The sequence below is a fragment of the Peromyscus leucopus genome, chromosome 8b (genome assembly GCF_004664715.2).
Source record: "Peromyscus leucopus breed LL Stock chromosome 8b, UCI_PerLeu_2.1, whole genome shotgun sequence".
NCBI classification, from domain to species: domain Eukaryota; kingdom Metazoa; phylum Chordata; class Mammalia; order Rodentia; family Cricetidae; genus Peromyscus; species Peromyscus leucopus.
This window is the reverse complement of record NC_051086.1, coordinates 58,939,378-58,958,196: the sequence shown is the minus strand read 5'-3', so window position 1 is coordinate 58,958,196 and position 18,819 is coordinate 58,939,378. Positions and strand designations below refer to the sequence as shown.

The following is an 18,819-nucleotide window of genomic DNA, read 5'->3' as shown; positions in this document are numbered from 1 at the left end:
ACATACACTCCATTTCTCAAAGCCAAGACATGAACTTTAAAGTTAAGACATAATTTCAAATACAAACTTCAGCAGGAGTGTGATGGCTCATGCCTATAATCCTAACACTTGGGGGCTTCTGCAGGAGTATCATAAATGGGAAGACAGCCTGGGCTACATAGTGAGCTCCAGGCTAGATTGGGCTAGAATGAGTCCCCATCTCAACAAAACAGAACATTTAAAAAAGCTGGAGGTGGTGGCACATGACTTTACTCCTAGCATCCTCTCTGTATGTTCAGGACCAGCCTAGTAAGTTCAGGACAGCCAGAGTTATATAGTGAGACCCTGCCTCAAAAAAACAAAAATTATGCCGGGCGGTGGTGGCGCACGCCTTTAATCCCAGCACTCGGGAGGCAGAGACAGGCGGATCTCTGTGAGTTCGAGGCCAGCCTGGGCTACTAAGTGAGCTCTAGGAAAGGCGCAAAGCTACGCAGAGAAACCCTGTCTCGAAAAACCAAAAAAAGAAAAAAAAAAAAGAAAAAAAAATTATAAATAAACCAATAATACAGTTTTCAGTCAAACCTAGGAAACTCAATTAACTTAATTTACACACCCACTAGATCAGAAATGAAAATTTCAGGGCTGGTGAGATGGCTCAGTGGTTAAGAGCACTACCTGCTATTCCAAATGACCAGAGTTCCAGTGCCAGCACCCACAAGACAGTTGCAACTTCCAATACCAGGGCATCCAATGCACTCTTCTGGCCACTGGGCATATGATATATAGACAGATGGAGGAAGAACATCCATACACATATAATAATTCTTTTTTTTTGGGGGGGGGGAGTTGAGACAGGGGTTCGGTCTGTGTAGCCTTAACTTTCCTGGAACTTACAGAGATCATCCTGCCTCTGCCTCCCAAGTGCTGGGATTAAAGGTGTGAACCACTACACCTGGTAAATAAGAAGAGTAAATTAAAAAAAAAAAAAAAAAAAAAAAAATCAATCAAATGCATTAACATCAGTCTGGTTCAAATAAATTTTTGCTCATTCTATGGACTAAGAGTCTCACTTACAGGCAGCCCCTACCCCAGCTGTAAGAACACAACCCAAAGGAAAGAGAAGAACCAAGTCACCAGCGTACTGTACCCCTTCCCCGCTGCTGTATTCACATAACCCCAGGCCATGCTTATGGGAGCTGGCTACCTATTCTCTCAAGTCAGTCCATGGGTAGGCTCTGAAAGATGGGCCAGCAGGCCGCCTCTGCATTCAAACAGGTAAGAGACAGTGCTGAAGAGGAACAAAGGGATAAATGCAATGAATGGCAGGTCATAAGAAAGGCTACGATGGGTTAATCCCAGCACTTGGGAGGCAGAGGCAGGCGGATCTCTGTGAGTTCGAGGCCAGCCTGGTCTACAGCGTGCGATCCAGGAAAGACGCAAAGCTACACAGAGAAACCCTGTCTCAAAAAAAAAAAAAAAGTCATTCAACTGACTTCTCCATTCCAACACACTAAGCAAAAAAGACAATTAAATCTGTTTTCTGTAACTCACTCTCTTATGTTTATGGCTCAATTTACATCTGCACACCACTATTTCCTCCCTATTCTGTGTGTGTGTGTGTGTGTGTGTGTGTGTGTGTGTGTGTGTGTGTGTATGTCACACTAGCCACTAAACCTAAGGCCTGCTCAAAGCCAGCATTCAGCCTTTCCTGATTCATGTCAAAAATAATTAATAGTAAGACTATCCACTACAATAAAAGCAGCTTTTGAATGAACTTGCTGGCACACACCTCTAACCCCAGCATTTGGGAAGCAGAAGCAGGTTGTTCTCTGTGAGTTTCAAACCAGCCTGATCTACAAATTGAGTTCCAAGATAGCCAGGGCTACAGAGATACCCAGTCTCCAAAATAGAAAGAAAAAAAATTATGAAAAAATCCCACTTAAGTATATTGCTACATATCACTTATTACATTCTAATCTGTGTGAACCCATCTTGTTGTAGACAGTGACAAACAGAAAGCAGGAAAGAAGTTAGGATAGAGGTGAGAAAAGTTACTTCATGTTAATTCCTATGAATTCAGGTGGTTATTAGTCAAAATAGGTTTAGTAGATCAATCAGAACATTCAGTTACACAATTTTAAGTTTACTCATTACAAAATAGGTTTTCTCTAAAAGAGAGAAAACCCACATAAAATGTCAAAATCAGTATTTAGTGGTTTGACATCTACAACATCACAAAGCTGGTACCGCATCAGCATTCCTACAAAGCTGTAAGAGGTCTGAAAGGGAGACCCTGTAGCAGATCTCGTCTTTCTACATTTTGCACATTATGTACCTCCAAAGCCAAGGCTGTCTTGTCGTAGGCATTAGGGACTCGCTTCTGGATAACCCTGGCATAAATGGGCCCATTCTGGAGGTTAGGGAGCGGAGTGTTGACGCTGGGTTGGGCATAGGGCCCAGGCTCCGGCCCACCCAGTGGCTGTGGGTGGGAACCCTCCTGGTTACCTCCAATCAGAGCCGATACTGAGGCGGAGGCAGGTCTATACTTCTCCACGTAAGGGACTGGAATCATCCCCCTCTTTCCTTCGCTGTCCTCTGCATTCCACCACTGCTCTTCAGGCTTATCCCGGATTCTCAGGATGTCTCCTTTCTTAAAGGGAAGATCTTCTTCATCATTCCCATTAAAGTCAAAAAGGGCTCGAACATACTCTGCCTCCTCCTGCCTGAGAATCACTCCACTACCCTGCCTGGATCTGGAAACTGGTTCTATCAATGTTGTAGTGTCCAAATAGTGTATTTTGTAGAATTCCAGTAAAGCAGGCAATGAATCAAATTCTTGATCTCCTATTCGGAGCCGGGAGGGACTCACTCCTGGAAAAAACAGAGCAAAGTGTCATTTGAAGGTATACTACACTGCATAAGAAACAGATTTTTATGTATTTCTCATATATATCTAGTCAATATTGGATACAAAACCCTTTCTTCACAGTGCAAATGGGTATCACCCTTTAACACTGAGCATCCTCTTCCAGGGGACCCAGGTTCCATTCCCAGCACCCAAATGGTGGCCTCACAACTCTAACTCCAGTCTCAGGGGTCTAATGCCCATTTTCTTGACTCCTTGGGCACTTGGCACCCACATGATGCACAGATATCCATGCAGACTAACACCTATGCATATAAAATAAATAAAATAAGCATCCTCTAGAAAAAAAAAGACAGCCATGACAGGCCAGGCCACTGGGTTCGCCAAGATAGTACAACACATGCACTTGTTGGTCATTCTCCCAGTGTTCTGCTGCTACCCCATAAATAAAGTAACCAAATGTACTCTACAATCTCAGGAAATACAGCAAGCTCTCCTTTTGGGGGTGATGGGGGGTTTGAGACAGGGTTTTTCCTTGTAACAAATCCGCCTGCCTCTGCCTCCGAAGTGCTCGGATTAAAGGCATGCACCACTATGGCTTGGTTTTTTTTTTGGTTGTTATTTTGAAACATGGTCTGTGTAGCCTTGGCTGATGTGGAACTCATATAGACCAGGCTCCCAGACAGCCATCTATCTGTCTTTGTCTATCAACTGCTGGGATTAAAGGCGTGTGCCCTGGCCTCAAGCTGTCCTTTTTAATAGGTCCATCCATGCAACTGCTTCTGCATGAGATGAGAAAAACTTGGAACCTACTCTAAGTTCATACATCACCATCACTACAATGTACAATTCCGAAGATGGCATCAGGTTCCCTGGATTTGAATTACAGATGGCTTTGTGTGATGACATGTGGGTGTAAGGAACTGAACCCAGATCCTCTGCAAGAGCAGCAAGTGCTCCTATTCAGAGAGTCTCCTCAGACCCAAAGACTTAAGTATGAATGTGTGTCTGTGTGGAGGTATGTGCACGCAGGTACCTATAGAGTTCAGAAGAGGGATTTGGATATTGGATATCCTGTAACTTGAGTTAGAGGTAGTTGTGAACTGCCTGGTGTGAATGCTGGAAACTCAACTAGGGTCCTCTTTAAGAGCAATGTATCTCCATCCCAAGACCATACTTTAAAAACAAAAAGTAGCCAGGTGGTAGTGGTGCACGCACGCCTTTAATCCCAGTGCTGGGGATCGGAGCGGGGCGAGGCAGAGGCAGGTGGATCTCTGTGACTTTAAGGCCAGCCTGGTCTACAGAGCGAGATCTAGGACAGCCAAAGCTACACAGAGAAACCCTGTCTCACAATCTTCCCCTCCCCCAGTCCCTCAATCTATTCTTTGGAAAGAAAGATCAGGAGTTCCAAGGTCATTTTAAGATGCATATGAGTTTAAGGGCAGCCTAGTACATGAGATCTTATCACAAAAACATGAAAAATGGAACTAAGGAGATGGCTTTATTGGGAGAGTATTTATCTAGAATTGCATTAAGCCCCAAGTTTGATACCCAGTACCACATAAACTGGTATGGTGGTACACGTCCATAATCCTAACACTCTGGAAAGTACAGGCACAAAGATTAGATGTTCAATGTTATCGTCAGCTATATGGGAAGGCGGGGAACAGCCTGGGATACATAATAACTGCACCTCTAACCCTCCATCAATTTCTGCTCAACCAATGATCTGAGAGAAAGGACCTAACAGGAACACTTAAAATACTATGCCACAGTTGGGTGGTGGTAGTGCACACCTATAATCCCAGTACTTGGGAGGCAGAGGCAGGAGGATCTTTGTGAGTTCAAGGCCAGCAAAGTCTACAAAGCGAGTTCCTGGACTGCCAGGGCTACACAGACAAACCTGCCTCCAAAAACAAACAAACAAAATAAATAAATGAAAAAAATTCATGACAACAATATGTGTATGTCATAAATACAGAGCACATTTTTACTGAGTCTACAATTCAAGAATAATAAGTGAAGATATATCAGCTCAAATGAAACAGTTTAGGGATGCAGTTTAGAGGGCTTACATAGTCCACCTACCTAAACACTCTTCAGGAAAACTGCAACATTAACTCAACAGTTCTAAGGATTGGCCTACAGAGATGATTTTTGGAAGCTTAATTAATTCTTACTTATTTAAAAAAAAAAATGCAGGCAGTGGTGGCACATGCCTTTAATCCCAGCACTTGGGAGGCAGAGCCAGGCAGATCTCTTTGAGTTCCAGGCCAGTCTGGTCTACAGAGTTAGTTCCAGGACAAGCAACAACAAAAAAAACTACACTTAGAAATCCTGTCTGGAAAACAAGAGAAGAGAAGAGGAGAGGAGAGGAGAGGAGGGAGAGGGGAGGGGAGGGGAGGGAGGGGAGGGAGGGGAGGGGAGGGAGGGAGGAGAGAAGAGGAGAGAAGAGAGAGAAAAGAAAAAAGAAAAGAAACGAAACGAAACGAAACGAAATTGGAGCCACCACTGTTGGCTGGTTTTTTAAAAAAAGTATTGTGTATGTGCATGATGCATGATTGTAATCAGGGGACAAAGGCAGAGTCAGTTCTTGCCTTCCAGCTTTATGTGGGCTCCAGGGGTCAAACTCAGGTTGCTAGGCTGTGGACAAACCCTTTGTCCACTGAGCCATCCCACCACCCAGTGGCTGTTTTTGTGAAACAGGGTGTGTGATATAGCCCAGAGTAGGCTTGAGCCTATGCTTTCCTGCCTCGGCCTTCCAAGTGCTGGGATTTGAAATGTGTATCATAGTAGTTGGCATGAGGAGACTATTTTGGTTATGACTGTACAGCAATGCTACCTTACAGCTTCTCTTCACAAAGACCTGCTCCTATTCTGCTCTGTCCTCACTGATCTAATTCAAGATGATTTTCGGTGAAGACAGCAATTGTGAAAATGTTCAGAAATCTGCTCAGTACTTCCTGCTTGAGAAAGCTCCAAGGACCATTTACAGAGCAGAGTCGCTGACACAGCAAAGAGTCTGTTGCTAAGAAGATCGTCCTAGATCACAGAGGGCAGAAAACTCCATTGCTAATGTTTAGCCAACCACAGACCAAGATGCACCTGCCAAAATGGCTTTTACTTGTTACCTCATTGAAACCATGGTTGACATGAAGTGTTCAGAAAGCGTCACTATGGTGATATTTTATTTGTACTGAAATGTGAACGTCACTTACTCTTTAAAAAAAAACTCACATGGAATCTTCTGCCTCAGTTTCCTGAGTACTGAGATTAGAAGCATGAGTCACCATACCTAACTTTACATATATTTTAAAATTTTTTTTTAGATTTATTTATTTATTATGTATACAGTGTTCTGCCTGCATGCCAGATCTCACTACAAGATGGTTGTGAGCCACCATGTGGTTGCTGGGGATTGAACTCAGGACCTCTGGAAGAGCAACCAGTGCTCTTAACCTCTGAGCCATCTCTTCAGTCCCATTTTTTTTAAATATTTGTTTTGAGACGGTCTTCACTATGTGGTCCTGGCTGGCCAGAAACTCACTATGTAGACCAGGTTGGCCTCAAAATCATAGAGATCCAGTTGGTCCTGCCACCCAAGTACTGGCATTGAAGGCATGTGCCAAGCCTAACCTATTTATTTGTATTATTACTGTACATGTGTGCAGAGGTCAGAGGACAACTCACAGAGGTTGGTTTTCTCTTTCCACCCTACTGGGCCAAGGTCTCTCTTTTTTGCTGTGCCTTGTAGTCCAGGCTACCTGGCTCTTGAAATTCTCGCTGCCCCCATGCCACTTAGGAGTTCTAGGATGACAGGTGTGAGCTACTGGATCCGGAGCTGTCACATGAGTTTCAGGGAGGTAACTTGGGTCACCAGTCTTCTCTTGGCAAGTGCTTTACCCACTGAGCCACCTCACATATTATTAAAATTTTTCTGAAATTATAGACCCTGTGTGTGGGTTCCTGTTTCTGTCTGTGTTTGTGTAACAGGACAATTCTAAGGGGTAGATCTCTCACTGTACCATGTAGGTCCCAGGGATTGAACTCAGACCACCAGGCTTGGTGGCAAGAGCTTTTATTTACCTGCTGAGTCATCTCATCAGCCCCATACATTATTCCTTTTCTAAGATTATTTTGCCAGGTGGTGTTGTCTCAGCACTAGGGAAGCAGAGGCAGTCAGATCTCTGAGTTCAAGGCCAGCCTGGTCTACAAAGCAAGTTTTAGGACAGCAAGGGCTGCACAAACAAACAACAAACAAAGATTTGTTTTTATTTATATGCATGTGCCTGTGTGCCATACCAGCTATATATAATAGGTGCTTCTTGAGGCCAGAAGAGGTCAGATCACCTAGAGCTGGAGTTACAAGTGGTTGTAAGCACTCCAATATGGCTGCTGTGAGCAGAACTCTGGTCCTCTGGAAGAGCAGGAACCAATCTTAACTGCTGAGCCATGTCTCTGGCCCCTGTGTGAATTATTCTTAATCAACATACACGCTTAACTCTGAAATTAGGGAAAGGGGTAAAATGAAATTCTACTTCCAGCTTTATGCAACTGTGAACAGTGTGATGAGTAAGAAACAAAGGAGAGTGTCTCAGAAAGCCATCTTGGCTGTTATTGCAATGGGAGATGTGTTCCTATAAAACCCAGCAGCAGCCAGGCGGTGGTGGCGCATGCCTTTAATCCCAGTGTTCAGGAGGCAGAGGCAGGCGGATCTCTGTGAGTTCGAGGCCAGCCTGGGCTACAGAGTGAGTTCCAGGAAAGGCACAAAGCTACACAGAGAAACCCTGTCTCGAATCACAAGGAAAGGGCAGTTCTGTCGAGTCAGGAACATTTCTGAAGCATCTGTAATCTAAGAAGGAAGGCAAACACTCCCTGTCACCCACTGCTGCCCCCGCCCCCATTATAGTACTAAGGGCAAGTAGAATGTTCTTGTGTAAAGCTGGGGGCTGCTGGAAGAACCAAGAGTACCACTAAGTTAAACCCCTTTGAAAGGTGGGTGCAATGAAATTTTAAAAGGATAAGCTTCAGAAGCTCCTCCAGCACACAAGTGAGATGTGGGCTCCAACAGCGGCTCAGCAGTTAAGCGTGCATGCCGCTCTTGCAGAGGATCAGGTTCCCAGAGACTGCAACTCTAGTTTCAGCAGATCCAACACCCTTTGCTGGCCCCCAAGGGCACCAGGCACAAAAGTGGTGCATATATATATACACACATACACGCAAAACACATAAATCACTTAAAAAAAAAACTATCAAAGATAAGTTTAATTCTTTTCTTGTTCTAATGCTTCTAATGCTGCATGGTATAAACTGGCCTTTTTCTTTTGGCTTGGCAATCCCAAACTAACAAAATACAAGCAAAGCAGTAAACAAAACCTTTGACACACTTTACCTGCACACTTCTACGGTGTTAGCACTACAATAATGGAGGGATGCCTAATTTGACTACTTGGCAATCAGATATATGGGGCAGGCAAATTTCACTGATTGCAACTCCAGAAGGAAGAAAAGGAAAAGAATGCACATAAGTCACAGATAAGCCCAGACCTCACCACAGTTATGAATTTGGGTTCCTTTTCCATCCTTCTAACCACAAACAGCCAAAGGCAGGAAACAGAAGGGAGGGAAAGGAAGGAGATACAGTCAGTCAGTCTAGAGGACAGAACCAGCTACAGAGCCTATAGCTTCAGAGCTACCCGGGACTCGGAAAACTTCACCCACTCCATATCAAAACTCGTGAGATTCTGAATGTGCAGTGCAGACATTGAGATCGAACCTAGGTCCTCACACATGCTAGGCAAGTTTCATTTTGAGAAAAGTTCTTAATAAATTGCCCAGATTAGCCTTGAATTTACCATGTAGCCTAGACAAGGCCTCAACTTGTAATCCTCCAGCCCCAGCCTATCAAGGAGTTTGAATTATACAGGCTTACATCACTAGGCCCTGGCTTGAGTGTGCAGTTATGAATTAACATATCAAAAAATAAGTATTAACAGGTGTGGTGGTAAGCGCCTGTAATCACAGAATTTAAGAGACCGAAACAGACTATCCTAATTTCCTGGGCACGCTGGTCTCTGAATTGAGTTCCAGGTCAGCCAAAGATACGTAGTGGGACAAGTAACAAAATAAACTAACAGGGGCTGGAGAGGTGGCTCAGCGGTTAAGAGCACTGGCTGTTCTTGCAGAGGACCTGAGTTCAATTCCCAGCAACCACATGGTGGCTCCCAACCATCTGTAATGAGATCTGGTGCCCTCTTCTGGCCTGCAAGCAGAACACTGTGTACATAATAATAAATAAATCTTAAAAAAAAAATGTTTAAAAATAAATAAATAAACTAACAAAAATAAGCAAACAGTTGGATTCTTTTTTTTCTTTTTGTTAAGTGCTTCTCTGCTATCTGTAAAACCAATTACTTTTAAGCTTTTCAAGCCTCGGGTCACATCAGTTTTTACAATGTCATTCCCCAAAGAATTCATAACACCCGAGGGCACTGTGCTAAAACTGGCTAGGTAACTTCTGGCAAGATCACCAAGAGCTGCTCCACCATCAACCCTTCCAAAATCACACAGCACTTCCTCTTTCCTTCATTACTGTTCCTTTCTTCCTCCTCCTCTGCCTATACCATTTACAGAAGTTGCTTAAATAAATAAATAAATACCCAATACTGGTCTAATACAAAGGCTGCTGCCTTCCATTTAACAAGGAATTCTGAAGACTAAGGAAGCCTGGCATGATAACAGGCTATAACAGGGTGCCTATAACCCCAATATCTGGGAGGTGGAAACAAAAGTATCAGGAGTTCAAGATCATTTTTGGCTACCTAGGGGAGGTTCCAGGCTAGCCTGAGCTACATGAGACCATTTTAGAAAACGTAACAAATATTAACAATAAACAAGGGAATAAAGACTATGCAAATAAGCCCAGCGGCGGTGGCACACGCCTTTAATCCTAGCACCGGGAGGCAGAGGCAGGCGGATCTCTGAGATCTCTGAGTTCACAGGCCAGCCGGTCTACAGAACGAGACCCAAGGCAGGCACCAAAACTATGAAAATAAAAATCTTTTAAACACAGTGGATATTGGCATGGTACTTTATAGATTCATGCTTGATGGAATCAGATTCTCATTTACTGGCTGTTACAACTGCTATCTAATTCCTTCTCTGTGCCTCAGTTTCTTTGTAAAACAGGTCAAGCACCTATCTAATAACTTCTAAAGTGGCCAGTGCCATGCACAGAGGGGGAGACAAGATGAAGAGACCAGCCTAATCTAAAGTGAAACCCGTCTCCCGAAAGCTAACATAACAACAACTCTGCCTTTAAAAAAAAATTAGCGGCGGCCAGACAGCAGTGGCGCACGCCTTTGATCCCAGCCTGGTCTACAGCTAGTTCCAGGACCACTAGGGCTATACTGGCAACATAAGTTTGATCCCTGAAACCCATATACCGATTGAATGAGAGAACCAGCTCTCACTCATCCCCACACATATACCTCAGAACATGCAACCCACCACATATATCATGCACACACACGTAACAATAAAAATTTACAATAAATAAATTTTATTAAAAGGCTAGGAGTCAGCAAGATGGCTCAGTATAGGTAAAAGCATTTTCCTGACAACCTTAGTTTGATCCCTAAACTCACATTGTAGAACAGACTCCCACAATTTTCTCTCTGATCTCCATATGGGCCCTGTAGCACTCATATGCCAGGATATACACACAAAATTTTAAAAAATGTACAAAAAAGTATACCATGGATTCTAAACAAGATGAAATTTCAGCTTCATCCTTCCTCAAACCCTTTCAATTCCTTAAGAAATTTCAGGCTGGGGTGATGATTCAGTGGGTAAAGCTTGATGCACAGGCACAAGGATCTGAATTTGGACCCCCAGCATCCACAATGAAAAACCAAGCTTTGTTTCTGTAAACCCAACACTGGGAAGCTAATGCTGAAGAATCCCAGGGGCTCATGAGCCTACCAGTCTAGTCATTTGGTGACATTCAGGAATAGTAAGAAATCCTTTCTCAAAAAATAAAGTGACAGCCAGGCGGTGGTGATGCACACCTTTAATCCCAGCACTTGAGAGGTGGAGGCAAGCAGATGTCAGTAAGTTCAAGGCCAACTTGGTCTACAGAGTGAATTCCAGGACAGCCAGGGCTCCACAGAGCAACTCTGCATTGAAAACAAAGTGACAATCAATAGAGGAAGATGCTCGACACCATCTCTAACCTTCATCCCCAGGCACACACAAACACATGCACATCACAGACCCAACTCCAAGAACACTTCAATTCACCCAAAATATTCTTTGAACTACACTTCTGACAGAGAAGACTCCACACTATCTTGATAACTCTCAAGAGCAGAACAGTTGGATAGGTCCGAAAAACTCAGAATTCTCTCCTGGAAATCTGCAATTCACAGGAGCACAGTAAAACTGGTAGCAAGTCTTACAGTGAATAAACCTGTTCTATCTGACCATGGGATTTTTTTTTTTTTTTTTCCATGAAGTCTCTCAGTAACTACTAAAGAACTCTGGAGAGAAGCAGGAGAGATGCTCTGCAGTTAAGAGCACACTCTGCTTTGCAGAGGACCTGGGTTCAGTTCCCAGCATTCACATAACCATCTGTAACTCTAGTTCCAGAGGATCTAATAACTCCTTCTTCTGGTCTCAGCAGGCACTGCATGTACGTGGTATATTTATATACTTGCAGGCAAAACAATCATATATGTAAGATAAAAATAAAGAAAATCTTTAAAAAAGAAAGACAAGAAAGAACTTCTCTGGAACCATTAGATTAGAGGGATACCCTGACCACCCATCTCCAAAGTGAGGTAAGATGATCACAGCCTTGTATTAAGATGATCACAGTTTGTATTAAGCAAACACTCTTATCAATAAGCTACATCCCCAACCCAAGGAAAGCTCTGAGGCTCCCTCACCCTCTAGGCAACAGGTGGAAAGCTTCAATTGTGCAGCTAACAATTACAATGCTGTTTCCATGGACCAGAGCCAAGGCCTTTCACACCTCCAGCACTCTACTCCTTTCTACTCAGCAGGATTCCCTAAGTGGTCCTGTGTTTACCAACCACACTGTGCATGCCAGAAAGCCTTTCAGAACTACCTTCTAACATCCTTGTATTTTTTTTTCTTTTTTTCTTTTTTGGTTTTCGAGACAAGGTTTCTCGATGTAGCCTTGGTTGTCCTAGAACTCACCCTGCAGATAAGACTAGTCTCAAACTCAGAGATCCACCTGCCTCTGCCTCCCTGAGTGCTGAGATTAAAGGCATGAGCCACCACACCCTGCACATCATTATATTCTTAATAATTATAACCTGGGTATTTACTTAATATGCCTGCCACATTCAAGAATTTTATATATTTGAATCCATTTACTCATTGCAATAGACCACCCTATGAGGTGTTGCTATTTTCCGACTTTCACAGAAGAAACCAAAGCAAAGTTTAGGGAAAAAAAAAAAATCACCCAAAGTGAGTATGAAGTGGCAGGTGGGACTGGAGAGATGGCTCAGCGGTTAGGAGCACTGGCTCTCTTGCAGAGGATCTGGGTTCAATTCCCAGCACCCATGTGACTACTCACAACTGTCTGTAACTCCAGTTCCAGGGAATCCAACATCTTCACACATACACATGCAGGCAAAACACCACACACGAAACAAAAATAAATGTAAACACATAAGAGAAGTGGCCGGGGATAAATAACTGTCACTAGAATATGTATGTCCAGTGTGGTGGCCTACACCTTTAATCCCAGGCAGAGGCAAGTGGCTCTCTGAGTTTGAGGCCAGACAGACTTACAAAATGAGACCCTGTCTTTAGATTACACACATACACTTTATTCAAGTTTGGTTTTTTTGGCCTCCAATTCACTACATAGGCAGAGATTATTTGTACTGTGAACTGTCTACCTCCACCTCCCAAGTGCTGAGATTACAGGTCTGTGCCACTAAGCCTGGTCTGTGTGATGCAGGGGACTGCAATTGGAGCCTTCAGTCTTACTAGAATAAAGAATTCTATCAACTGAGGTACACTCCCAGCTTCTCATTCAGTTTAGGACTCTATCAGTCAAAATCTAGTCTTTACTGTTTCAAACAGAAGAAACTAGTGGATCAATTGTTCCAGGTCTTCCCAAGAGGCTCCTCTTGAAGCCCAACCTTACAGAACATGACCAGTCAACTTGAACAAACTTTCCCCTATGGCTCTGGGCGAGTCAAGATGCTCCCAGGCTATAGCAGCACAGGAGATCATCTGTGGGAGCTAAGGATCTATGCTAAGTTCAAATAGGGTCACTGAGCTGGGCCTAATGGCTCAGGTCTATAATCCCAACATCAAGGCAGAGGCAGGATCTTTGTAAGTTAGACGTTAACATTATCTACATAGTGAGTCCCATGTCAGAGCTACAAAATTATCCCATCTCAAACAAACAGTTATTGGGATAAGGTGACAATCCCTGACCTACCTTAACCACATGCCTCTCAACAGTGTGTGTGTGTGTCGCGCGCGCGCGCGCGTGCGCGCACATTCATGATGTATGCATGAATGATGTAGGAGTGGGGAGGTCATAAGACAACCCTTAGGAGTTGATTTTCTTACTCTACCTTGGGATCCAAGGATCAAACTCAGATCCTCGGGCTTTCAAGACACGTGCTTTTACCTAGTGAGCCATCCTGCTGGCTCTTATTTTTATTTATTTATTTATTTAAAATTATGAGCTGGGTAGAGGCAACAGGATTTTTCAAAGTCAGCCTGGTTTATATAGATAGTTGCAGGCCAGTTAGGGCTGCACAGTGAGCCTCTGTCTCACAACAAAAGAATGGAGTTTCCTGTGTGCACTTCAGGGATCCCAAACAAATAAACAAAGAATAACAAAACTATATAATGAAGGGTTGGGTCAGTTCTCAGTTCACACTGTCTAGCTCAAATTCTGGTTTAGTTATAGACTGAATGTATGACCTTACAAGTTACTGGATTTCTAGTTCCTCATCCAAAAACTGTGAATATTTTAGTAAATGGAAATTGCAGTATTTCACTCACTATAATGTTACTGACAGCCACTTATATAAGACACACAAAGCACTCAGCAAAGCATATGGCATACAATAACTAGTCAGTAAGTGTTAGCTATTAATATTATATACGCCTCTCTAAAACTCAGGTAATTCCTGTGTGGCTTTAAAAAAAGAGCTTAGTGGGGAGAACAAAGATTAAGTAACCATCAAAGTAAAGACAGCAAGTGAACTGACTGCCTGTAGAGAAAATGGGGTACATGATGAAACAAAATGCCACAATGCCAATGAACTTTCCACACCTCACCCACAAACTGGCAAGCTCCTTGCCTAGGCCAACCATCTATTTTGAAAAGGTGGAGCTGCTAAGATATAAAACCACAATGACCAGGTATAGAGAAAAATCAAACTAACAAACCTGCCTGCTGCTATTCCCAAATTTTGTAACAAAACACACACAGAGAAAGCTGAGAACTGCAATTTTCTACCCCACTATTGGGAATAAAACCTAGGCTGCCCAAATGCTAGGCAAATAAACTACCACTGAACTACATCCCTACTCCCATCCACTAAGCTTACTTTTTATTTTGAGGCAGAGTATTACTAAGTTCTCCAGGATAGCCTGGAACTTGTAAAATCATCTTGCTTCAGCCTCCTAGGTGCTAGAATTAGAAGCATGAACTACGAAATGGGGCTGAGAACTGAATTTCAATGAAAACATACCATCCTAGTATGGCACTTAACACAAAACAAATAGATTATCTTGCAGATAGCACAAAAAATAGAATTTATCTTATTTAGGGCTATATTAATTATTATATTAATATTCCTATCTTATGTTATTAAACCTACAAGACTTAGAAAGATCTAAATGTGTAAACTAAAAAGATCTCAATACTCATTTTTCCCCTTAACTTGTGTGCTAACAAAAAGAACTGTCTATCCCACCTCCTCATTTCTGGCCAAACTGAGTTAACTTAAGTCAGGACTATCCTAAAAGGGCAGGTCTGCTAAGGTTAGCCAAGGAGTCTTCATTCATGAGACTGGCTCAGATCTAGGAGGAAAAGGCTTGCACTTCAAACATCCAGAAAGCAAGAAGCTTGGTGCTATTACATACATACACAGACAAAGGTCACTTTGCAACTCAGAAACCTCAAGTACTAAGTGCATGGATTTCCTTAACATTGCCAAGACAACTCCAATAACATGGGCAACACAGTTAGAATTCAATGATCCTTGACAAGGAAGACCCAGTGGTATAACCAAAATTCTTCGTGTTATCTTCCAGCCACGTCTGTTCTTGTATCCTGGAAGACTTTGACCACAGCACCAACTCACTGAGCAAGAAAAGATCCAGAAGTACATGACTGACACTGACTGTTTAAACCCAAGGAGAATGACGCTCCACTCACTTCCACGGTTGTTCCCATTGGCTTATACCTGGTTTATTTTCTGAAGGAAAAAAAAAATCTTTCTTCCACTAATCACTTTGAAACTAGAAACTCTAGTTGCAGCAGGCAATCCTTTGGACACTTAAAACCTCTTGAACACAGTTTGCCAGCTAGGCTTCAATTACGCCGGGCTGGCCACAGAGGTTTTTTTCTATTACCAACTCACTTAGTTCACCACCTTCGTATTCCACAAGGGAAGAGCACGGTAAAAAGATTTTGGAAAAATGCCCAAGAAAGGAAAAAACCGACTGGCTTCCTGAGGGTGTCTCCATCCCTCCCAGCCAGCCAGTACGTGGTGACTTCCTACCGAAGGCCACCAGCGCTAACACTGCAGGAAACGTCTCAAGCCTTAAAAGCCACTTGTAGAATTAGCAGATCCATTCTGGGCCCTTTGGCAAATTATGTCCCCGCAACGTCCCCCATTAACTCTTTGTCCCCAAGTTGCCCAAGTGGCCTGGCCCTGCCCTGCCCTTGGGCCTGACCCTGGCGCTCAGCCCCACCCCGGGGCCGCCGCAGTTCCCCTTCCCCGGCTCCCAAGGCACACCCAGAGGCCTCGGTAAAGCAGCTCCTCCTCCCCCACAATCCCGCTTGTCGGTGGGAACCAGCTGGAGCTGAAGGCAGCTCCCCCGCCAGGGCCACTGCTGCCCTCTCTGCCCACGTCTCTCCTGCCGAAGCAGAACAGAGTTCCACGGCCCTCATCCCCGCCCGGAGCCTCCCGCCCGTCTGTCCCTCACCCGGCGGAGGCTGAGCGGGCGACGGAGGCACTGGAGGGCGCGGGCCGCTGCTGTTGATGATGTAGTGGGAGACACGCGAGTTTTCGGAGACGCTGAGCACATAGTCCCCGGGGCTGGTGCTCGAGTCCCGCACCAGGAACACCCCGTGCCGCTGGCCCTGCAATAGCGCCACCGCCTCCTGCCGGCTCAAGCGGCCCCAGTACCAGCTACTCCGTTCCTCCGAGTCGAAGTTGCCCGCCATGGCCGCCTCCGCGCCTCCACGCTGGGCCGCCGCCGCCACGCGCGCCCCTCCAGCCCTGGCGCCCGCCGCCCAGCGGACCGGCTCCGGTGTCAGGCTCCCAGCAGCGCCCGAAATGGCGGCGGCGGCCGCGGGCCTTCCCCACCGGAAATGACGCGCTCTCTACCCGAGGGAGGCTGCCGGGAAGGGGACCGCCGCCCGCCATTGGGAGAAGGGAAACGGAGTCCTTGGGGCCCGCAGTGCGCATGCGGCTTCATGGGCGTCGCCTCCTGGTCCAAACTCTGACCGCCGAGGATGGGGAGGCGGAGTCTAGGACTAAGGGGCGGAGCCTCAGTCTCTAGGCTGACTGATCTGTGTTTGACAGATTGGTGGTGTAGGTCTTTCGCCCAGGACCTACAGGTAGCAACTCCAATACAAAGACTGGAGTAGAAAAGACGATGTGGTTCCAAGATGTTAGCCTCTGTCAAAGCTCCCTGACAAGCTGGTCTTTTTTTTTTTTTTTTTCTGTTGTCTTCAGTTTCCCCCGAGGCCAGCTGAAGTTCGTGTTATTCAGTAACAGTCATAGACATTGCATTTGCCTTGCAGGTGCAGTGGTGACCCAGACTGGGCCGTAAGTCACCGAATTCACAGACCAGTGGGAGGAACCAGGAAACAATTAATGACAAAGGAACGCCAAAGGCTGTGATGGGGAACAGGGATACAAAGAAATCGACTAAGTAGTCTGTAGAGGGATCCAAAGGACGGGGTAAAGGGACTCAAGACTGTAATCCCAACACTTGGGAAGCTGAGACCGGAGAATTACTGCGAATCTGAGGCCCTACCTTACAAAACCTAAACAAGACGGGAGGTGGTGGCGCACGCCTTTAATCCCAGCACTCGGGAGGCAGAGCCAGGCGGATCTCTGTGAGTTCGAGGCCAGCCTGGTCTACTGAGCGAGATCCAGGAAAGGCACCAAAGCTACACATAGAAACCCTGTCTCAGGAAGAAAAAAAAAAAAAAAACACCTAAACAAAGAACAGCAAACAGGGGTACACAGATGAGGAGGCACAGGTTGGATGGTGGGGTGTTGAATGGCAAGTGAGGAAGGTACTCAATGCAAAGAAAGCAAAATGCTCAGACAGGCAAAAGAATGGAGTTCTCTCTATTGACGTTCCCATGTCTCCCAGTCAGGGCCTTCTCAATTTTCAGCTTTAGCGATGGGTATCTCCTGCTCTTACTCCCTGTGATCATGATCATCTCTCTCAATTTTCTTAAATGATTTTTTTTTTAAACAGTGTTTCTCTGTGTAGCCCTGGCTGCTCTGGGACTCACTCTGTAGACCAGGCTGGCCTCAGACTTAGATATCTGCCTGCCTCTGCCCCCCAAGCCACCAATGATGCCCTGCTTGAAATGAAATCTTACTCTGTAGCCCAGGCTGACTCAAGATCCTTCCACTCCAGCCTCCCCAGTACTGGGATTACAAGAGTACAGCACCATGCCTGGCCACGATTGCCATGATTCCTGTGCACAGCCTGCCTGAGGCTGCTCCGGAGGCTAGTTTGCCGGATGGCACTGCAACATCAATATAAGTTTTCTAAATACCAATCTGCTCTTACCCTGCATAAAACTTTTAAAAGCTTTAAAACTTCCAGTTTAGGGCCTGGAGAGACGGCTCAGTGGTTAAGACCACTGACTGTTCTTCCAGAGGACCCAGGTTCAATTCCCAGCATCTACATGGCAGCTAACAACTGTCTGTAACTCTAAGATCTGACAGCCTCACACAGACATACATGCAGACAAAACACCAATTGATGTAAAAAATAAATAAATAAAATTAAAAGAACCTTCTAGTTTAGCGCCCAGCATAGAATGGAGCTAGCCTCACTCATCCTAACAGCTCCTACCTGAACCTCACATTCTTTCACTGTCCGAGGGCTGCAGCCTCGGTGTGGTTTTTTGTGATCACCCTATCACTCCCTTAGCACTGCGTCCACATTATTTCCATTACAGCTTTTACCCCTTGTCCTGAAAGTTTTCACTTACAGGCCCATCTGTGGCTCCTGCTAGAATTCTTCAAAGGCCAGGCATCTAGTTAGGGAAGTCCCACTACTGGAGAGACTGAAGGAAGAGCCAGAGGCAACCTGGGCAACATACTGAAACTGTACCTCAAAAAATCCAAATCTAGTCTAGAAAACCTAATATTTTTTAATAACATCTACAGGGCTGGAGATTTGGCTCAGTGAGTAAAGGTACTTGCCACCAAGCCTGGTGGCCTGAGTTGGATCTCTGGGAACCACAGAAGCAGAGCACTGACTCTTGTGGGTTGTCCTCTGACCTCTGCGTGCTCCACCACAGCACATGCATGTATACTCACGAACATCCACACCAATAAATAAACTGTAAAATAAATTGGGGGGGGTGTTTCGAGACAGGGTTTCTCTGTGTAGCCCTAGCTGTCCTGGAACTCGCTTTGTAGACCAGGCTGGCCTCGAACTCACAGAAATCCTCCTGCTGGGATTAAAAGCGTGTGCCACCAATG

General features: G+C 44.9%; 1 protein-coding gene across 2 annotated transcripts in view; it reads right to left on the bottom strand.

The window, feature by feature from the left end:
• Crk (CRK proto-oncogene, adaptor protein) overlaps window positions 1-16,461 on the bottom strand; it is a 30,854-nt gene extending 14,393 nt beyond the window's left edge. The window contains exons 1-2 of one of the 2 annotated variants that reach the window (XM_028866766.2): window positions 16,064-16,461; window positions 2,315-2,850 (exon numbers count right to left, since the gene is read on the bottom strand). In XM_028866766.2, coding sequence (XP_028722599.1) covers window positions 2,315-2,850; window positions 16,064-16,304 — 777 coding nt within the window. In that variant the 5' untranslated portion in view covers window positions 16,305-16,461. The remainder of the gene's footprint in view (window positions 1-2,314; window positions 2,851-16,063) is intronic. The other variant, XM_028866767.2, reaches the window with a different exon arrangement.
• Between the last annotated feature and the right edge of the window lie 2,358 nt (window positions 16,462-18,819).